This window comes from Acomys minous, assembly GCF_964271855.1.
Source record: "Acomys minous genome assembly, chromosome: 12".
Lineage (NCBI taxonomy): Eukaryota > Metazoa > Chordata > Mammalia > Rodentia > Muridae > Acomys > Acomys minous.
The window spans coordinates 106797427-106816019 of record NC_140493.1 but is presented as its reverse complement, the minus strand read 5'-3'; the positions used below and the strand labels follow the sequence as shown (position 1 = coordinate 106816019).

General features: G+C 49.1%; 1 protein-coding gene across 1 annotated transcript in view; it reads left to right on the top strand.

Moving 5' to 3' along the window:
• LOC311578409 (polymeric immunoglobulin receptor-like) overlaps positions 1-17956 on the top strand; it is a 24941-nt gene extending 6985 nt beyond the window's left edge. The window contains exons 5-10 of the mRNA XM_084748230.1: positions 3601-3632; positions 11034-11174; positions 12110-12280; positions 14815-15165; positions 16124-16238; positions 17646-17956. Coding sequence (XP_084604356.1) covers positions 3601-3632; positions 11034-11174; positions 12110-12280; positions 14815-15165; positions 16124-16238; positions 17646-17781 — 946 coding nt within the window. The 3' untranslated portion in view covers positions 17782-17956. The remainder of the gene's footprint in view (positions 1-3600; positions 3633-11033; positions 11175-12109; positions 12281-14814; positions 15166-16123; positions 16239-17645) is intronic.
• The last annotated feature ends 637 nt before the right edge of the window (positions 17957-18593 follow it).

The window sequence follows — 18593 nt, the reverse complement described above, 5'->3', positions numbered from 1 at the left end:
TGTCAACAAACCCAGTGACCAAGCCCATCCCAAACACAGACTGAGTAGCTGACTGAGGCTCTGGGTCACATCCACAGGTCCCCAAAGTGTAGCTCAGTCTTTGTCCCTGAAATCCAGATCCCCTCCCATTGAGAGCAAATAGGGAGTTGAGCTGGATGAAGGCAGCTTATGTCTCAGGAGTCACAAGTTCGTATCACCCCATGACCGGTCTCTGCCCTGGCTCATTCGGTTGTCTCCCTTTCATTCAGAAGCATCTGTTTAGTACTAGATGCCCTCCACATATAAACTCCACACTAAGAAAGACCTAATGAGAGTCCACAGAGTAAGCAACAGGTTCAAAGGCAAACGCTCAGGTGGAAAATAGCTGTCCTCAGCTCACCAGCCTCAGCCGTGCTGAGCTCTGCGCCCCATAACACACAGTCTTCTGCTCCTGTCGGGCTCTGAAGCCTACAGCCACACTCATACCTAACATGGATGTACTCCCACTTTGTGTAGGAAGAGTCCCCAGGTAAGCGTCTTCTCCCTGGTGACATGTACTAGGCTCCTGTGAGTCGGCCTTTGTTGAGAGCAGGGTTTTCATTTGCCTCAGTGGTGTAGCTGCTAGTCTGTTGCCCATGTCCCCACCCACGCTCAGTCAAGCAATCCTAAGTGAACTCAGTGGGACACACACACACACACACACACACACACACACACACACACACACACGGGGGAGGGGGCTAGGGGGCGGGCAGGGACAACATGTAATTAGGAGAGGTGCTCGTTTGAAAGCAGTGGGCCAGGCGATTGTGGTGTACAACTTTAACCCCAGCGCTCAGGAGGAAGAGGCAGGTGGGTCTCTTGAGTTTGAGGCTAGCCTGGTCTACAGAGTGAGTTCTGTGACTACAGAGAGAGACCCAAGGAGTTCCAGGATAACCAGGGGGTACATAGAGAAACCCTGTCTCAGAAGAGAGATAAATAAATAAATAAATAGAAGGAAGGAAGGAAGAAAGGAAAAACAAGAAAGGGAGGAAGGGAGGGATGGGGGAAGAAGTGGGGCAGGAAGAGAGATGAGTATCAGCAGTGAGCATGAGTAAAATTCATTCTCTGCATCTGCGAAGCTGTAAAATAATTTAAAAATAATAAAACAAAGCTTTAAAGAAGGAAGCGTTTTCACTCTTAGTGTCCCCTCCTTATTTCCAGGACGGGTTTTCTAAAACACAGCACTTTTATGTATGTGATACTTGCGTTCTCCTCAGAGGCACCCCTCGTGGCTTAGTTCCTGCCCTTGTCTGCATGGCTTCTCTTTTTCTTATTGCTCAACTTACGGCCTTGACAAACTTTCACCATGATGTAGCCTTGCTATTCTTAGACGGGCCGTGGGCACTGTCTCTCTTCCTCCTCTTGTGATGGGTTGTCTGTGGGCTGGGGCCCATGAAAATTGGCGGCCGTGGAGATGCCCAGAGCTCTTGGTCATTTGCTCAGGATATGAAGGTAGATCTTTTATCAGATCTTCTGGGATGGATAAACCTGAGCAGAAATGGGGAGTGGTGCCACAAGATGGCTCAAAAGGTAGAGTGATTGAGGCCAAGCCAAACGGAGCTGGGCTCAATACCCAGAGCTCACTAGGTGGAAGGCGAGAACCAACTTCCGGAGGTTGTAACTTTCTGACCATCCTACTCGCACACACCTGTGCCTCTCCCTGGCTAAATGACACACACTAAACAAATAGAAATGTGACGTGGACACACTCCCATCTCCCTCGAACACCCCTGGTCTCGCGCCAAGCAGATCGTGAAGAGACCAGACAGTTCGCTCGTCCATCTCCTTTGGCCCCAACGTCAGGGGCATCTAGGAACAGCTTGCCTCATACTGTACAGACAATGGAAACTGAAGTCTGCGAGCCCAAGTCTAGCATTGCCTCTTCCGCCACAGGCCTGTACAAGCTTGGTTCTGTCCACTAAATGTGTATTTGATCGGTCTCCTTTATGTCATTGCCCAGTCTATGAGGGCACCATCTAAAGCACCGACATGATAAACTTAGCACAGGCACCATACTATGCACAAATTCCCTTATCACTTCGGCACTCATAAAATCTTGGTAAAGACCCCCCAAAAGTCAGCCCCACCACCATTCTGGACACTTGGGGACATTTCCCCCAGCATGTTTCTTCGCACTGGAATGTAGAATAGACTTTCTCTGACCCCCACCTAAGCCCTATGCTTTCAGGTCTCCAGGACCACACAGCCTTATTAACCAAGAGGCTGAAAAGGAGAATTTGTGGTACCCACGGGATCCTGTCTCCCATTTCGTAGCGTCTTTCATCTACAAACAGTATCCCATACTTAGCAAAGAATCCACATCCTCTTTGATTCTCCTCCTCAGAAGTGTGTGTGTGTGTGCGTATGCAGTGCGTGGGTGCCCACATGCTCATGCAATGGCGTGCACACACATCTGCATATGTATGTGTGCGCATGCCATGGCACCAGTGTGAAGGTCAGAGAACAGTTTTATAAAGTTGGTCGTCTCCTTCAACCATTACTTGGGTTCCAGGTGTAGAACTAAGGGGTGCTAGGTTTTTTTTTTTGTTTACCCACCGAAATCCTTTCTTTTTAGACCGTCCCTCTGCCTTTTGTTAAATTCTTCAATTTCCTCCCAGTTTCAAGCCTTAAGATAAAATGGGTGAAGGCTCAGAAAGATGCTAAGTGAACATTTGGCACCAAGTGTAGGGGGAAAGGAAGGAAGCCAAGATCCCGGAGCTGGCTCGGGCCAGAGCATCACTGGACCTCTGAGACTGTAGCTATGAGACCGCCAGGTGACCCTGGGGTGAGTTTATTTTTGTAATTAAAATTATATATATAATATGTGTGCACATTATATATGTGCACACATATATATGGGTATTTTGCCTGCTTGTTTGTGCACTTCGTGTGAGCCCGGTGCTCACAGAGGCCAGAAGAGGTTATAGAAAACCCTAGAACTAGAGTTCTGCCCTGGAACTCGCTCTGTAGATCAGACTGGCCTCAAACTCACAGAGACCTCCTGCTTCAGCCCGCTGAGTGCTGGGATCAAGGTTGTGTGCCACCACCGCCCAGCTTTCCTTTCTTTTCCTTGTATTCGTTGTTTTTTTCATTACTGTGACCAAATAATAAGACAAAGGGTGCTTAAGGAGGTGCAGGTTTATTTTGCTCAGGGTTTGAGGGAATTAAAGCCCACCATGGAAGAAAAGGCACGGTGGTGGGGTGTGAGGTGGCTGGCCGGTCACCTTGCATCCATAAGTAGAAAACGGAAACGGAAGGATGCTGGTGCCCCATTCCTTCTTCTCTGTGCTCTATTTGGTCAGCCTGTCACCCAGCCCAGAGTGGGCTTGCTTCCAGCACCTGCCTCCACTCCCTAGGAGGGACCTACCTTCATCCTGCCCCCTTGGAGAGGCCCCTATCACACCAGAAGAGGCTGGAGAGACACAAGGAGGTGCCACGGGTCCAGAGATGCCCTGCCAGGCACCTTCCACTTGCATCCGGACCCTTAGAGTTGCAGTGATCAGCACTTGATTTGTCTGCAAACTTCCTCCTCTAGTATCTGAAGGTTCCTCTTTTCAAATTTCCTGCTTCTCACTGCAGGGGAGAGCTTGGCAAGAAGTATGAGAAGACCCGTCCGTTGTCCTCTCAGCTTCCTCTTGTCTCCATAGCAACTATGTGTTTCTGTGGTCCTGTTTGTTTTTGTGGCTAGACAGGTGAGTGTGAGTTGAGCCCACCCCTGGGGAGGGCTCTTGCCCAACTTTCTACCTCTCTCTGGCTCTTGCAGTAATGGCCATCGTACATCTGCAGACGATGGCAACTCTTGAGAGTTGTTCGCCGAACAGGAAGGCAGATGAAGCCTAGAACCCCAGCTTTGTGGAGTATGTATCTTGCCAAACTTTTGCTGAACACAAAAATAAGTTGCTGGTGGGCCAGCATTTGGGGAGGCAGAGGCAAGCGGATCGCTGTGAGTTCGAGGCCAGCCTGGTCTACAAAGTGAGTCTAGGATAGCCAAGGCTACACAGAGAAACCCTGTCTCAAAAAACAAACAAACAAACAAACAGAAAACAAGAATAAATTGCTGATTTTTCCAGTCTCTGAAGCGTGCTGTCAAATGTATAGTTTTACTTGCTATAGCTATCATGGACAAGGCACTAAGAACAAATAAAACGCAAGCCCTGATTTTAAGAGAATCTCGGGTTAGTGGACACACATACTCTGCTTTCAGCTTTGTTCTATTGCTCACTCTGGGAAGAGGGGAACAGCTGCATCAAGCTACCGTATTTCTTCAGATCTCCTTCCCAGAGCATCAGGACAGACACCTGCTTTACCCTGTTCCAGATTCTGGTTTCTGGTGTCTCCTTCCAGACAGCAGCAGTCTAAGCAAGGAGATGGGACAGCCTGTGAGCCTCGCTTTGTGTCTCATCATATCCCAAACTGAGCCACAGGCAGCAGCCCAAGGTCACTCTGCATTATTAGCCCAGTCTTGACCTCCATGGCCTCATTTTTTGCTTTCTTTTTTTTCTCTTTATTAATTTATTCTTGTTACATCTCAATGGTTATCCCATCCCTTGTATCCTCCCATTCTTCCCTCCCTCCCATTTTCCCCTTATTCCCCTCCCCTATGACTGTTCCTGAGGGGGATTACCTCCCCCTGTATATGTTCATAGGGTATCAAGTCTCTTCTTGGTAACCTGCTGTCCCAGAGGGTCCTAGAAACCTACAAGTAGAACATTATGATAGGCAGATTTGGGCACAGGGGTCCCGCTCAAACTAAGGCACCAGCCAAGGACAATACAGGCGGTAAACCTTAAACCCCTACCCAGATCTAGCCAATGGACAGAACACTCTCCACAGTCGAGTGGAGAGTGGGATATTACTTTCTCACATACTCTGGTGCCTCACCTTTGACCATGTCCCCTGGAGGGGGAGACCTGGTGGCACTCAGAGGAAGGACAGCAGATTTTTTGCTTTCTAATTCCCCCCATTCTGTCTAGGTTAACATCTGCATCCTTAACACTGAAGAACGCAGGAGAGCCTAGCATGGTGGTCCTCAACTAGACAGGGAAAGGCAGGGAGATAGCTCCACGCGTGAGACCAGATGGGCTACACAGTGCTGGTCAGGCCAGTCAAGGATACATAGCTAGACCCTGTCTCCAGAAGACAAGGAAGATGACAAAGGGGGAGGGGAGAGGATGAAGAGGAGGAGGAGGAGAAAGAGGAGGAAAGGGGGAGAGGTTAAATTTTCTTCCTGCCATTTTTCTTCTTTGTTTTGCCAAATCCTCAAGGCTTCCCATCAAGACCAGCTTTTTAATGCAAATTTACTAACTTACTTCTTCCTAAAAGTTGACTTCCTTGTTTCTGCTGTCCATACAGAAGATTCCATCTCTGATCTGTCCTTTCTACTCAGTAATGTTTATAGATACCTCATGGTGATACACTTGAGTAAATGCTATCGTAATGGTGAAGAAAGGTTCTGGAGAGCAGAAATGGTGCGTGTGTGTTTGTGTATGTGTGTGAATGTGTGTGAGAGAGTGAGTGTGTGTGTATGAGAGTGTGAATGGGTGAGTATGTGTGAGAATGAGAGAGTGTGAGTTAATTTGTGTCTGTGTGCATGAGTGTGTGAGAGTGAGTGTGTGTGTGAAAGTGTGAGTGAGTGTGTGTGTGAGAGCATGAATAAGTGTGTGTGTATATATGGGGGTGCAGTAATATATACATGCACATGGGTGGGGGTGCAGGAGCACTTGAGTATGGAAAGCCTGGGTGTGGTTCCTCAGGTACCGTCCACTGAGGGTCTCTCATGGTTGACTTGGCTAGGTTGGCTGTCCAGTGGGCCCCAAGAATGTACCTGTCTCTGTGCCCTCAGCACGGGGAGTAAAAGCATGTGCCACCATGCCTTGATTTTTTTTTAAACTGTATTCTCTGGGGATTGAACTCAATTCTTCATAACTGCAAAGACTTTACCTGATCTGTCTTCCCTGACCCAGAAATTAATTATTGTAAAGCAAACAAACCAGGCAAACATGGTAGTGCATGTATCTAACCTTCCTAATTCAGGAGGTGGAGACAGGAGGATGGCCACACGTTCAAGGCCAGCTTGACCTACATAAAGTGTTTAAATCTAGCTGAGTTACATGGTAAGATCCTGTCTGAGAGAGATAAAAAATAAAAATAATAGCCATATGTAGTGGCACATACCTATAAACCTAGCACTTGGGAGGCTGAGACAGGAAGATCAAAGGTTTGGGAACAGCCTGGGATACAGAGAGACTGTATCAAAATTTTAGTTAATTTAATAAAAAAAAATCCCCAAAATCAAATACCTGTGACAAATAAAATCAAGGCTATTTATTTAGAAAAATGTTAGGAAGTCTAAAGAAATGAAAGATCCAAAGCTTATCTAGCCAGTGCAGCTACCAGATATAAGCACAAAGCACACCTGCCAGCTCAGCCATGTGCACCTGCCAGCTCAGCCATGCACTCCTGTGTGCTCAGCCATGTGTACCTGCCAGCTCAGCCACGTGCACCTGCCAGCTCAGCCATGCACTCCTGTGTGCTCAGCCATGTGTACCTGCCAGCTCAGCCATGTGCACCTGCCAGCTCAGCCATGCACTCCTGTGTGCTCAGCCATGTGCACCTGCCAGCTCAGCCATGCACTCCTGTGTGCTCAGCCATGTGCACCTGCCAGCTCAGCCATGCACTCCTGTGTGCTCAGCCATGTGCACCTGCCAGCTCAGCCATGCACACTTGCCAGCTCAGCCATGCACACCTGCCAGCTCAGCCATGCACACTTGCCAGCTCAGCCATGTGCACCTGCCAGCTCAGCCATGCACACTTGCCAGCTCAGCCACGTGCACCTGCCAGCTCAGCCATGCACCATCACCAATACTTCTGATCCCTTGTCCTCACTTCAGCCCCAAACGAGTGTAGCATTGATTGTTGGGCACCTTGATCTGTGACTCCATCTTGAACGTACCTCCCCATTATCTCCTTCCTCAAGTGTGGGCCAGAGTGTAAGGATTGATCTGTTTGCTGAGTTCAGCTATGAGTCACGTGCTGTGTTATGAGTCAAGTGCTGGGCTGAGGAAATACCAGAGGTCAGAGGTCATCTATAGGACAGACCTGAGTCTGAAGCCCACGTTCACTGATCTCCATTAGCCACTGCTCAGCTCAGGGGATGAAATGCTGTTGCACCTCTTGGTTGAGAACAGTACTGGGGACTCCCCCCAAAGTCTGACTATTCCCTTCCTCTGGCAGAAGTACACTAGTGCTGCAGTTGCCTCCTCTGGAGAAACATGGAGACGTTGGGGTTATTTCTGACCAATGTTCCTTCCTCTCAGGGCCCTGACACACTCTTCCCAGGCTCATGACATTTTGACCTGTTTCAAGTTTGAAATGAATTGCAAGTTCAGAACAATCCATTTGGTCCTCTCATTCAGCCTTGGGCTTCCTAGAGCTGGATCTCACCTGCCTGTGCAAAGGGAGCCTTTAGCCTAGTATCTGTCTTCTTCTGCTGCCAGGGGGCCATGATGAACTTGCCAGCACCAAAGCCTCCGAGAACCCCACTGTCTAGCTGATATATGTGGGCATAGGAGTGCTATTTCTGAAACTCCCACCCACTTAATGCTATTAGGACGCAGTGAGAGCGCTCTCTTCTTCTCCCCTGTCTCTCTTTCTCTCTGCCCTCTCCTCTTCTATCTCTCTCCTGTCTCTCTGTCTCTGTCTGTGTCTCTGTCTTGTCTGTCTGTCTGTCTGTCTGTCTGTCTCTCTCTCTCTCCCTGGAAATCAGGATATAATTCTCATCTACCTCTCCAGGACGTTGCCTGCCGTGCTCGCCACCCTGCTCCCCACTGTGATAACAATAGAACTAAGCCTCTCTGAAACCGTAAGCAAGCCTCCGAGTAAATGCTTCCTCTAATATGTGTTCTTGTGCTCATGGTGTCTCCTCACAGCAATGGAACAGTAACTTAGACAGGTACCAAGCAGTGACCATGGCATTGGAGTCCTGCCGTGGATACGAAAGCTGTTCTATTGCTCTGGTTGGTCTGATATTTCTGTAGAGCACAAAGAAACAATGGACGCAGACAAAATGCAGAGGGCCGTCCTGAGGATGTGTAAGTGAAAGGTGAGAAATGGAGAAAATGACACAATGAGAGGATGTCTACTTCATATGGCACCAGGGACCGGAAGTGAGTGGGATAAGTGCAGATAACCAGAGAACAGTCCCAAGCCAGGGAGCGGCAAGTGCAAATGCCCCCTCAACACATGTCACCACAGCCTGCAGATATTAACCTAGATCAGGGGCGTGCAGGGGTCTCTGTGGCTCCCTAACATGAGAAGAAAATATACAGTCAGCGTTGGGTAACTGAGGCACCAGAAAGGGGAGATCTGAGGTCATTCTTCCTTTCTGCCACCCGACACCTCCCAAGATAACGGCAACAGGTCTATATCTAGACGTGGGGCCAGGACACACAGGAAGTCAGAGCCTTCAGGTATAGCGGCTCACGTCTAGGCTCCCAGCACTCAAGAGGTGGATGGTTTCTGCGAGTTCAAGGTTAGCTTGAGCTAAATAGTGCATCGCAGCCCAGTCTGGGTTGCGGTGTGAGATACTTTATCAAATAAGCAAGGGCCGAAGACATATCTTAGTTGGTAGAGTGCTTGCCAGGCATGCACGGAGCCCTGGGATCAATACTGAGCACAGGATAAATGGGTTGTGGTGGCACACACTTAAAATATCTAGACTCAGGGGATGGAGGCAGGAGGATCAGTTCAAGGCTTTGTAGAGGCTAGACTTGGCTAAAGATGCTGCCACAAACAAACAACAGAGCAAAGAGAATAAGATGGAAGATGAAAGAGAGCTGTGGCCTGTGGGTCTGTACCCTTGGTGGGGACTCAGCATCCAGATGAACTCTGTATAAGGGATCAGGGCCACAGCATTAGCTTGACCAGCAGTGTGAAGCCGGAAATAGCGACCCCATGGACAAAGAGCGCCCTATGGGAGACTACGCTGAATTTTGGAAGGAGATGGTTCGTTCTGTAGTCACAGAGACAGAGCAAGAGAAAAAGGACAGTTCTCAAGTCAACTCAGGGAGTGATGTGTCACAGAGGGTGGGCAGCCTGAATAAAAAAAGGAAATGTTCCCCAGGACTTTGCAGGATTGTGAAAGGTGGTGAGCCTGGGAACAGGTCAGTAAGGGGTGCTTTTCTCTCAGGTGTGACCTGGAAGCGTAAGCTAAACAAAACAAACCAGACTAGAACAAAACAACATCTGTCAATTCAATGGTAGGGGATCTGGTGCCTCTTCTGACCTCCGAAAGCACTGCACACACGGTACATATACAATCAGGCACACGTACATGCACGCACACACACATGCACACACACACACGTACACATGCCTTATTATTTGACTTTTTTGAGAGAGGGTCCCATCGTGTAGCTCTGGCTATCCTGGAACCCACTATGTAGACCAGGCTAGCCTCACAGAAACCTTCCAGCCTCTGCCTCCCAAGTGCTGGGATTAAAGGCATGTGCCACTGCCACAGACCACTAGCTCAGTTGGGGATATGTCCTTGGGATCAGAGGTTCTTGGAGCATTGGTGAACAGAGATAAGGCAAAGTGACAACGGACAAAACTCAGGATCTAGTCTATCTGAGTATATTTTTCAGCCAAGCAGTCTAGCATTATATACATTTCTTGAAAGTGGAGGAGGGGCATTTAGTTACATTTTCCCACAGAGTAGATTTGTGGAAGTCAGTAGGCAATCAAACATATATGGTACATTTTTTTGTTTTGTTTTGTTTTTTGCGACAGGGTCTCTCTGTGTAGCCTTGGCTGTCCTGGACTCGCTTTGTACACTAGGCTGGCCTCAAATTCACAGCGATCAACCTGCCTCTGCCTCCCAAGTGCCGAGATTAAAGGCGTGCGCCACCACCACGAATTACGACTTTGAATTGAAACAATACAAGGAACAGAGTACATAGCAAAAAGACGTCATCACTTTTAAGTTATTGGCTTAGTATCAAAATGTATGTGCTTTCTTTGTCCAGGGCCAACGTCCTCTCCCTAACGAAACTTGTGTCCAACACCTGTGTGTCAGGACGTTTGCTCCTATTACCTAAAATCTTTTAAAATACTCCATTTCTTTGTAGGCCATAGTATAACTTATTGACTAATGGTTAATTTTTAGTCATGTCTCTTTTAATAAGTGAAAGTAAAGCAGAGCTACTTTGGCCACGGACAGTCTCTGGCCGCAGTCCCCTGCCAGGGTCTCATGGCAACCATTGCTACGCGTGAGGAGTCCCACCTTGGGAGTAAAATATAGTTAAAATTAGAAAAGATTGAAAAATAGCTCCCAACAAAGAGAGTTTTAAAACTGTAGTTTCTGTTGACAGGAATACTGACCCCAACCCAAGAGATTCTGCCCTTTCCAGGGGTCTTAGGTCTCAGGCCTGTGTGGTAATTGTCACACAGACTCCACTGGAAAGGGGTGACATGCTACCAAGTCCAGCTTGATATGTTTGTTTGTTTAAATTTGTTTGAGTGAGAACGGTCCCATAGGTTCATAGATATGACTGCTCGGTCACCAGGGAATGGCACTATTTGAAAGGATTAAGAGGCGTGGCTTTGTTGGAGGTCACTGGGGGTGAGTGGGCTTTGAGGCTTCAAAAGTCCAAGCCAGACCCAGTGTCTCTCTCTTCCTGCTGCCTGCCAATCTGGATGTAGAGCTGTAGAGCTTTCAGCTCCTTCTCCAGCACCAGCTGCCATGCTCACCACCATGATAATAATGGACTAACCTGAAGCTGGAAGCCGGCCCCCGATTAAATGCTTTTCTTTGTAAGAGTTGCTGTGGTCATGGTGTCTCTTCATGGCCACAGAACCCCAGCCACGACAGGGATCCAGAACATAAAGTTTGGTGTTGATCTTTAGTTGACCTATGATGTCATTAGTGTTGTCACAGGGCGGTGTGTTTTGTTGTTTAGACAGAGTCTCTCTACACATCTGGGCTCAACCGACACTCTTGTCTCAACCTCCAGAGCAGCTGGATAAGAGTGGTGTGCCACTGTACTTGGCCATCCGAGCAATTCCCTCGAGAGCTGCCAGGCTTGTCTTCCACTCTTCTAGCAGCGTAACTAGAAAGTGTCTTCGAGGGGGCATTTGTGGCGGGAAGGAGGAAAGTATGAGATGCTCAGAAGGATCTAGAAGGAGGGCACTCTAGGGACCTCGTCATTGGCACAGGGATGCCTCCGGGTTTAATAACTACACACACACACACACACACACACACACACACACACACACATACACACTAGCTGGTTAATATAATATAATAATTAGCTATTAGATGGTTTTTCTTTTCTTCTTTTTCTTCTTCTTTTTTTTTCCAAAACTGGGTTTCTTTGTGTAGCCTTGGCTATCCTGGACTCACTTTGTAGACCAGGCTGGCCTCCAACTCACAGCAATGCACCAGCCTCTGCCTTCTGAGTGCTAGGATTAACAGCGTGTACCACCACACCCGGCTCCTAAGGTCTGAATTTCCTGGGCTTTCCTGCCATTCCGTGTGAAGTGGAAGGGTTCACTGGAGATGTGTGTGTACATGTGTGGGTCTCAGTGGACAAAGGATGGAGGGCACCTGCAGGTGTCTGGGTCCCTGTTCTTGTTTAGTGGAGCTACACAAGAAAGCAGGTCACAGCCTGGAGAGCCTTAGTCAAATGGAGGACACATTTCCAAAACCAGGCACCCTTCAGCAACTTTTGGGGGTCTAGAGCTGGGGTTCATGGGGGCAGAGCTCTATGGAAGGCATCACAGTAGGCACCACCCCAGCAGGGGCAGCAGGCTTGAAAGCTTCCTCCTCACAAGGCTGCTGTCCTCCCCACAAGCAAACGAGGAGTGACTGGGCACCAATCAGAAAGAAGCCTAGCCCTGCACCCTGAGCCAAAACCGAGCAAGGACCAGCAGGCCTGAGAGCTACAGGTCTCACCCTGGCAGTCATGAGATCTGTGCCTCACCCAGGCTTCCTCAGCTGCCCTTGGCTCCTTCAAATTCTTTCACTTTCTCAGTACCTCCAAGAACAGAACTAAGAAAAGTCAGAAGCAAAATAGCTTACACTAAGAAAAGCAGAAGTGGACGCCTCAGAGACGGGTTGTTCCCTATGAGAGGCTGAACCCTGGAGGGTCCAGCCGTGGCCTGGCTGCGGGTGACCCATGTGTGGGAGAAATGACCCAACTGGCCTCGGCTGCGTGGCTGCCCAGCCTGTTGCTGGTGCTGCTCTTCTGTCTTCCAGGTGAGAAGGCTGTCTGGCCAGGAGGGCGGGAGCTCTCAAGGAGATGCCACGTGAGGCTCTGTGACTGGGATTCCTCTGTGCACAGAGTGTGGCAGCTGCATCCGCCATGTGAGACGGATGACTGAGGGTCCACATTGCTTGGGGAAATGGACTGGGATCCGGCACTTCATCCAGCTGTCAGGACAAGGGACAAGTCACACAGTGAGGGCTGGTGGCTGTTCAGGAAGGGGTGCCGAGAGGAATTTTGGGTGGGGTAGAATAGGATAAAAGAGGGCATCGCGGGTGGTACGAGTGAGTGGACAGTGGACGTACTGCAACCCTGAGAAGCATATGTTGGTGGTGAGGGACCTGAAGAGATTTAGTCTGTCTGTCTGTCTGTCTGTCTCCTTTTCTTTCTTTCTTTCTTTCTTTCTTTCTTTCTTCCTTCCTTCCTTTCTTTCTTTCTTCCTTCCTTTCTTTCCTTTAAGATTTATTTGTTATGTACACGATGTTCTTCCTGAATGTATGGCTGCCCACCAGAAGAGGGCACCAGATCTCATTATAGATGGTTGTGAGCCACCATGTGGTTGCTGGGAATTGAACTCAGGACCTTTGGAAGAGCAGTCAGTGCTCTTAACCTCTGAGCCATCTCTCCAGCCTCTTCTTTTTGGTTTTCCAAGATAGGGTCTTTATGTGCAGCCCTAACTGTTCTGAAACTTGCTCTGTAGACTAGGCTGGCCTCAAGCTCAGAGATCTGCCTGCCTCTGCTTCCCAAGTTAGGATTAAAGGTGTGCACTACCTTGAACGGCTAATCTTTTTTTTTCTTCTTTAAAGATTTGGGGGGATGTGCAGGGTCTCACTGAGTAGCCCTGGACCTCACTTATGTGGGCTAGGCTGGCCATGAACTCATAGACTGTTTTTCTCTGCTTCCAGAATGCTGGGATTAGAGGTGTGTACCACCAAACCCCACAAACTGCTTTTTTATTTTTTTATTCTTTGAAATGTTCATTCATGTGAACAATGTAGTTTAACCATATCTGACCCCCATCCTTCCCTCTAGCTTTTTACTATTTGTATTTAACTTATTTTTGAGACAGGGTTTCTCTGTGTAACAGTCCTGGCTGTCCTGGAACACTCTTTGTAGAACAGACTGGCCCTGAACTCATAGAGATCTGCCTGCCTCTGCCTTCTGAGTGTGCCACAATGCCCAGTTTACTATTTGTATTTTTAAAATAACCATTGAATCCATTAGCCTTGTCTCTGTGCACATGGGTGTGACGTCACCCACCTGGGCAAGGGTAACTTACCAGTGGCTATACCCCCAAATGAAAAAAAAAACCCAACTCTAATCCCAGCACTCGGGATGCTGAGGCAGGCAGACCTCTGTGAGTTTAAAGCCAGGCTGCTCTACATAGTGAGTTTCAGGCCAGCCTGGGTTACATAGAAAAACCTGTCTCAAAAAACTTTTCTAAAAATATCTGTTCTTGGCCTACCTTGGCCGTTTTGTTTTGTTTTTAAAGGATCACTGACTTTATCTGGGTTTATATACCTATTTACAGGTGTTTGAAGATTATCTTGGCTACTTTTCCTCTGTTTGTGTTTTCATCTTTATTTTCCTTTAGGATTTAAGGGGATTTGAACATGTCATGCTAAGGGCAGAGGGAAGCATCCGTACAGGCCAGGAAGACACTGGGGGGATGGGAACTGTTGCTTACTTAAGTCAGGACTCAAAAGAAGGCTGAACAGAGAAAGTGAGCACCTCAGTTTGGAAACCCAGCACCCACGTGACCATTGGGTTTGGTGTGTATGTGTAACCCCAGAGCTGGGCGTGCGGGGACTTGATGCCTCCTTCTAGTCCCTGCAGGCACCGTGCTCCTGTGCATATAGTTACTCACAAACACACACACAATTACAGATAAAAGTAAAATCCGTGAGGATGGTTCAGTGTTGAGGTCACTTACTGCTCTTTCAGAGGACCTGGGTTTGGTTTCCAGAAGCCACATAGTGGATCACAACTACTTATAACTCTGGTTTCAGGCTTCTCACGTCCTCTTCTGGCCTCCAGGGGCTCCTGCATGCATGTGTGTGGTGCACATTAGCTCACACAGGTACATACAAACCCACAGATATAGTAAATAAACCTTAAAAAACGGGACGGCAAAATCAGCAAGCTAAACCTAGGTTGAGAGAGCAAACCCTCCCATGTCCCTGGTCTTCCCTCAACTCCTTCCTGGTCACAGGGTCATGAGGGCATTGAGGGAGCTGGGCATACAGCTGGCCACCCTCTTCTGCTCTGGCTCAAACTCCTGTGGTGGTGACACATGGAGGTGTGGCTGTTCTCTGAGGTCCTGAGATGCCCAGAGCTGGCCTCTTTGAAAACTTGAGGCCATGGTGGGTGGGAGGGACTGGAAAGAGTCAGATGAGGGAAGGGGCAGGGCAGGAGGGAAGGGTGCTGAAGGGCGATTGGCTGATGGGATGGGATGAAGGGAGGAATTTTTGGTGGACCTACACCCCATCCAGATGTGACGGTACAGAATTGAGTTTTGTGTTTTTAGGCTGTGTCCCTCTGCGTGGCCCCAGCACCGTGACAGGCACTGTCGGGGAATCCCTGAGTGTGAAGTATCAGTATGAGGAGAAATTCAAGACTAATGACAAATACTGGTGCAGAGAGTTACAAGTGCCACGACTATGTGGCCTGAGTGTCACGACCAGAAGCTCAAAAGAAGCTAGGAATGGCCAGATGTCCATCATGGACCATCCAGACAACCTCACCTTCACAGTGACCTTGGAGAACCTCACCATGGAGGATGCAGGCACCTACCTGTGTGGGGTGGATATTCGGTTTACCTTCAGCGATCCCTTGCCGTTCAATAAATACTTCAGGGTTGTGCTGTCTGTGGTGCCAGGTAAGTCCCCCTAATGAACACTCTAGACCAGGACAGCTGCAAGTAGCAGGAGTTTCCAAGCTTGAATCAGTTAAGAGTCTGTGAGTACATTGTATGTGGTGAGGGACAGACAGGGACAGCGTGACAGTCAGGGAGGCATCCTGGAGTAGCTGCATCTTGCTGGTCCATCAGGGGACAGGAGGCAGAGAGAGCAGGGTGTGGCCAGGACAGAGCTCAGCATCCTGTGGGGTGGTCCATGAAAACCAGAGTTCGAGGGTGTGTTGGGGGCTGAGCAGAGGGTCTGTAGGGGCAGACAGTGCTGTGTTCAGAGGGAGCTTTCACTAGTGACAAGCCAGCTTTGCAGTTAGCTGTCTCTGACAGCACGTGGCTGAGGCTGGAGGAGAGAAGACCTGGTGTGTGGTTTTGACTCAGGTGGATAGGGGGTGGCAGCTGTGTCATGCTTGAAAGTGATCAGCTGGTTTAGGAGGATCTCCCACCCAAATCCTTCCTTTGGTGTGAACTCAGCTCCAAAAATGAAAACCACTGGCAGCTGGTCAGGGTGGGTGATCTTAGCACTCAGGAGGCACAAGCAGGAGGATCACAAGTTCAGGCTCACACACTCACACAGACACCAAGTCCACCACTCTATATTTGTCTCCGGAAGGATGGAAGACAAAGAGGCAAAAGGTGACCGGGGCTGGATGGTACCTGGCACCAAGTGTCTTGTCACTGACGGACTCTCCTCTAGTAGAAGACTGGCCTCATGTTTGAAACTGCCACCCAGCCACCGTGTACCATGAGATGGGCTGGAAAGGGAAGCTCTGACTAGGCCCTGGTGTGGCCACAGGGCTTAGAGGCTGTTGGATAGCTGTCCAGCATTGCCCCAGGGACCTGTGTGAAGCAGAGTAACAGAGGTTTCAATGGGTAGGAGATGGACTGGAGGTCACTGGAACTGTCTTGTGTTTCCATGCTTTCACAGGCTCTATCCCTGGGAACAATAACAATACCCTGGGGTCTCCCACAACCTCCCCAGTGCACACTCAGTCCAGCGTGACCACAGAAGACACAATTCCTGGCTCCAGCCTACAGCCTCGGTGAGGAACCAATCTCCCCTCCCCACCCCCGGCCAGGCCTTTTGATTGTGGAAGGGAGGTAATGCTGAGAGAGTGGGGATAGCATTTGTACCTCCCTCCTGTGAACCCCTCCTGGAACTCCCAATCTCACACTGACCTGGGAGGGTCCTGCGAGTGCCAGTTGCTTCTCTAGAGACTGGGACACAGCAATGACACCCAGACACAGACCTGCTGAGATGGGGTTAGTTTCTTGTCAAGGGGTTGCTACATAAACACATCCAGCATGGAGAAATGGCTCTACAGGTAAAGGGCTCACCTTGCAAGCCACATCACCTACTTGAAAAGTCAGGCATGACTTGGAATACCAGAGCTATCAAGGAAGAGACAGGAGAATCCTTCAGACTCACTGACCACCCAGTCTGCTTGGCAAGCTGCAGACCAGTGAGAGGTCCTTTCAGAAAACAAGATAGATGGGTCATGTGTGCACCACCATGCCTTTAATCCCAGCACTTGGGAGGCAAAGACAGGCTGATCTCTATGAGTTTAAGACCAGCCTGGACTACATAGGGAATTCCATTCTACCCAGAGCTACATAGTGAGACCTGTCTCCAAACAAACACAAAGTGAGCCTAGCACGCCTGTAATCCCAGCACTCTATAGGCAGAGGCGGGTGGATCTCTGTGAGTTTGAGTCCAGGACAGCCAGGCTACACAGAGAACCCTTCTCAAAAAACCAAAAACAGAATAAAAAACAAACAAACAAACACAAAGTTATGACTCTTGGGGAATTCTCTGGCCTCCACATTCAGGCACACACATGTGCACCTGCACACATACATATAAACATATATACACACCATTAAATTAATTAACTAATTAAAATAAATAAGCCACTGGGTAAGGTGACACAAGCCTTTAAGCCCAATAGTTGGGGGGGAGGGGGCGACGCAGAAACTGGTTGGATCTCTGTGAGTTCAAGGCCATCCTGGTCTACAGAATGAGTTTCTGGACAGCCAGGATAAGATAGGTAGATAGATAGATAGATAGATAGATAGATAGATAGACAGACAGACAGACAGACAGACAGACAGTCAGACAGACAGACAGACAGACAGACAGACAACAGCCATGCAAGAGGAAACAGGGAGAACTTAAGTTAGGAGAAGTTGGGATGGGGGTAGGGAGGCAGAGTCTGCCTGGTTAGAGGCCATAGGGGTAAAAGTCCATGGGGTTGGTCTAGAGACCACAGTTCAAGGCTGCTTCTTGGACTGTCTATCACTACACTGGTCATTCAGGTAGGGCTGCTTTTCTCCTTGGTCCTGCACAGATCTCTGTGGACACAGACCTAGGTAAAAGAGACAGGCACAAAGCACAGGGCACCAACGCTGCCTTCTGGGAAGGGAGCTAATTGTGATGTGTCCCCCCACAGGTCTCTCCTGAGCAGCCTTTCCTTCCAGATCCTGGTGTTTTTGGAGTTGCCCCTGCTCCTGAGCATGCTCAGTGCCGTCCTCTGGGTGAACAGGCCTCTGAGGTGCTCTGGGAAGAAACAGCACTGGCCGGACTGAGAACCAGTGACATCTGGTTGCCATGGAGGCCCTTCCCCTGGACACGGCTTCTCAGGTGGCCGAGGACAACCAGTAAATCTCTCTTTCTGCGGATACTCTGAGTTTTTAGAAGATGCTTTGTGCTGTGTCCAACACATAAAAGAGTGTGCCCAGTGAATACATATATGTTTTAGTAGACTATCTTTACTTATTGCTTGATAGTTCCACACACGTGTGCAACATACCCCTGTCCTACCTGCCCTCCACTCCCCCAGGCCCGTGTTCCCTACACCCTTTCACGTTCTATCCCCCTTTTTCCTTATTCCCTTTTGTAACCCTCTGAGTCCAGCTCATGCCTCCTGCCTACCTGCCTGCCGGAATACTAACTGATCTTGCCGGCGCGGTCTCCTGCAGGTCACCACAGCTGCAGTGAGTTCGTGAGTGCACGAGCCATGCCACAGGCAGAGCACAGCATCTCACAGTCGGCCTCTGGCTGTCCAATCCTTTCCTCTCCCTCCCGGGCCTTAGGGTAGGATGGGGGTGGGTGTTGTACAGATGTCCCACTTAGGCTGAGCGCTCAGCACTTACTCTCAGCACTCTCACCACAGCAGAGGGCAGCCTCTCCAACCAAGGCCGAGGGCAACGCTGATTAAAGGATATAGATGTAGATATGTAGAAGGCAGTTTGACAACAGGTCCAATAAACGCATACACCTGACATAAGAAATACTCTTGACACTGCGTCCTCTGGATTCAGTAATGGAACGTACTTTATACTGATGACCTGCCTCTCTGACGTCACATTCCTGCCTCCCACCCGCTCTGGTGACAACC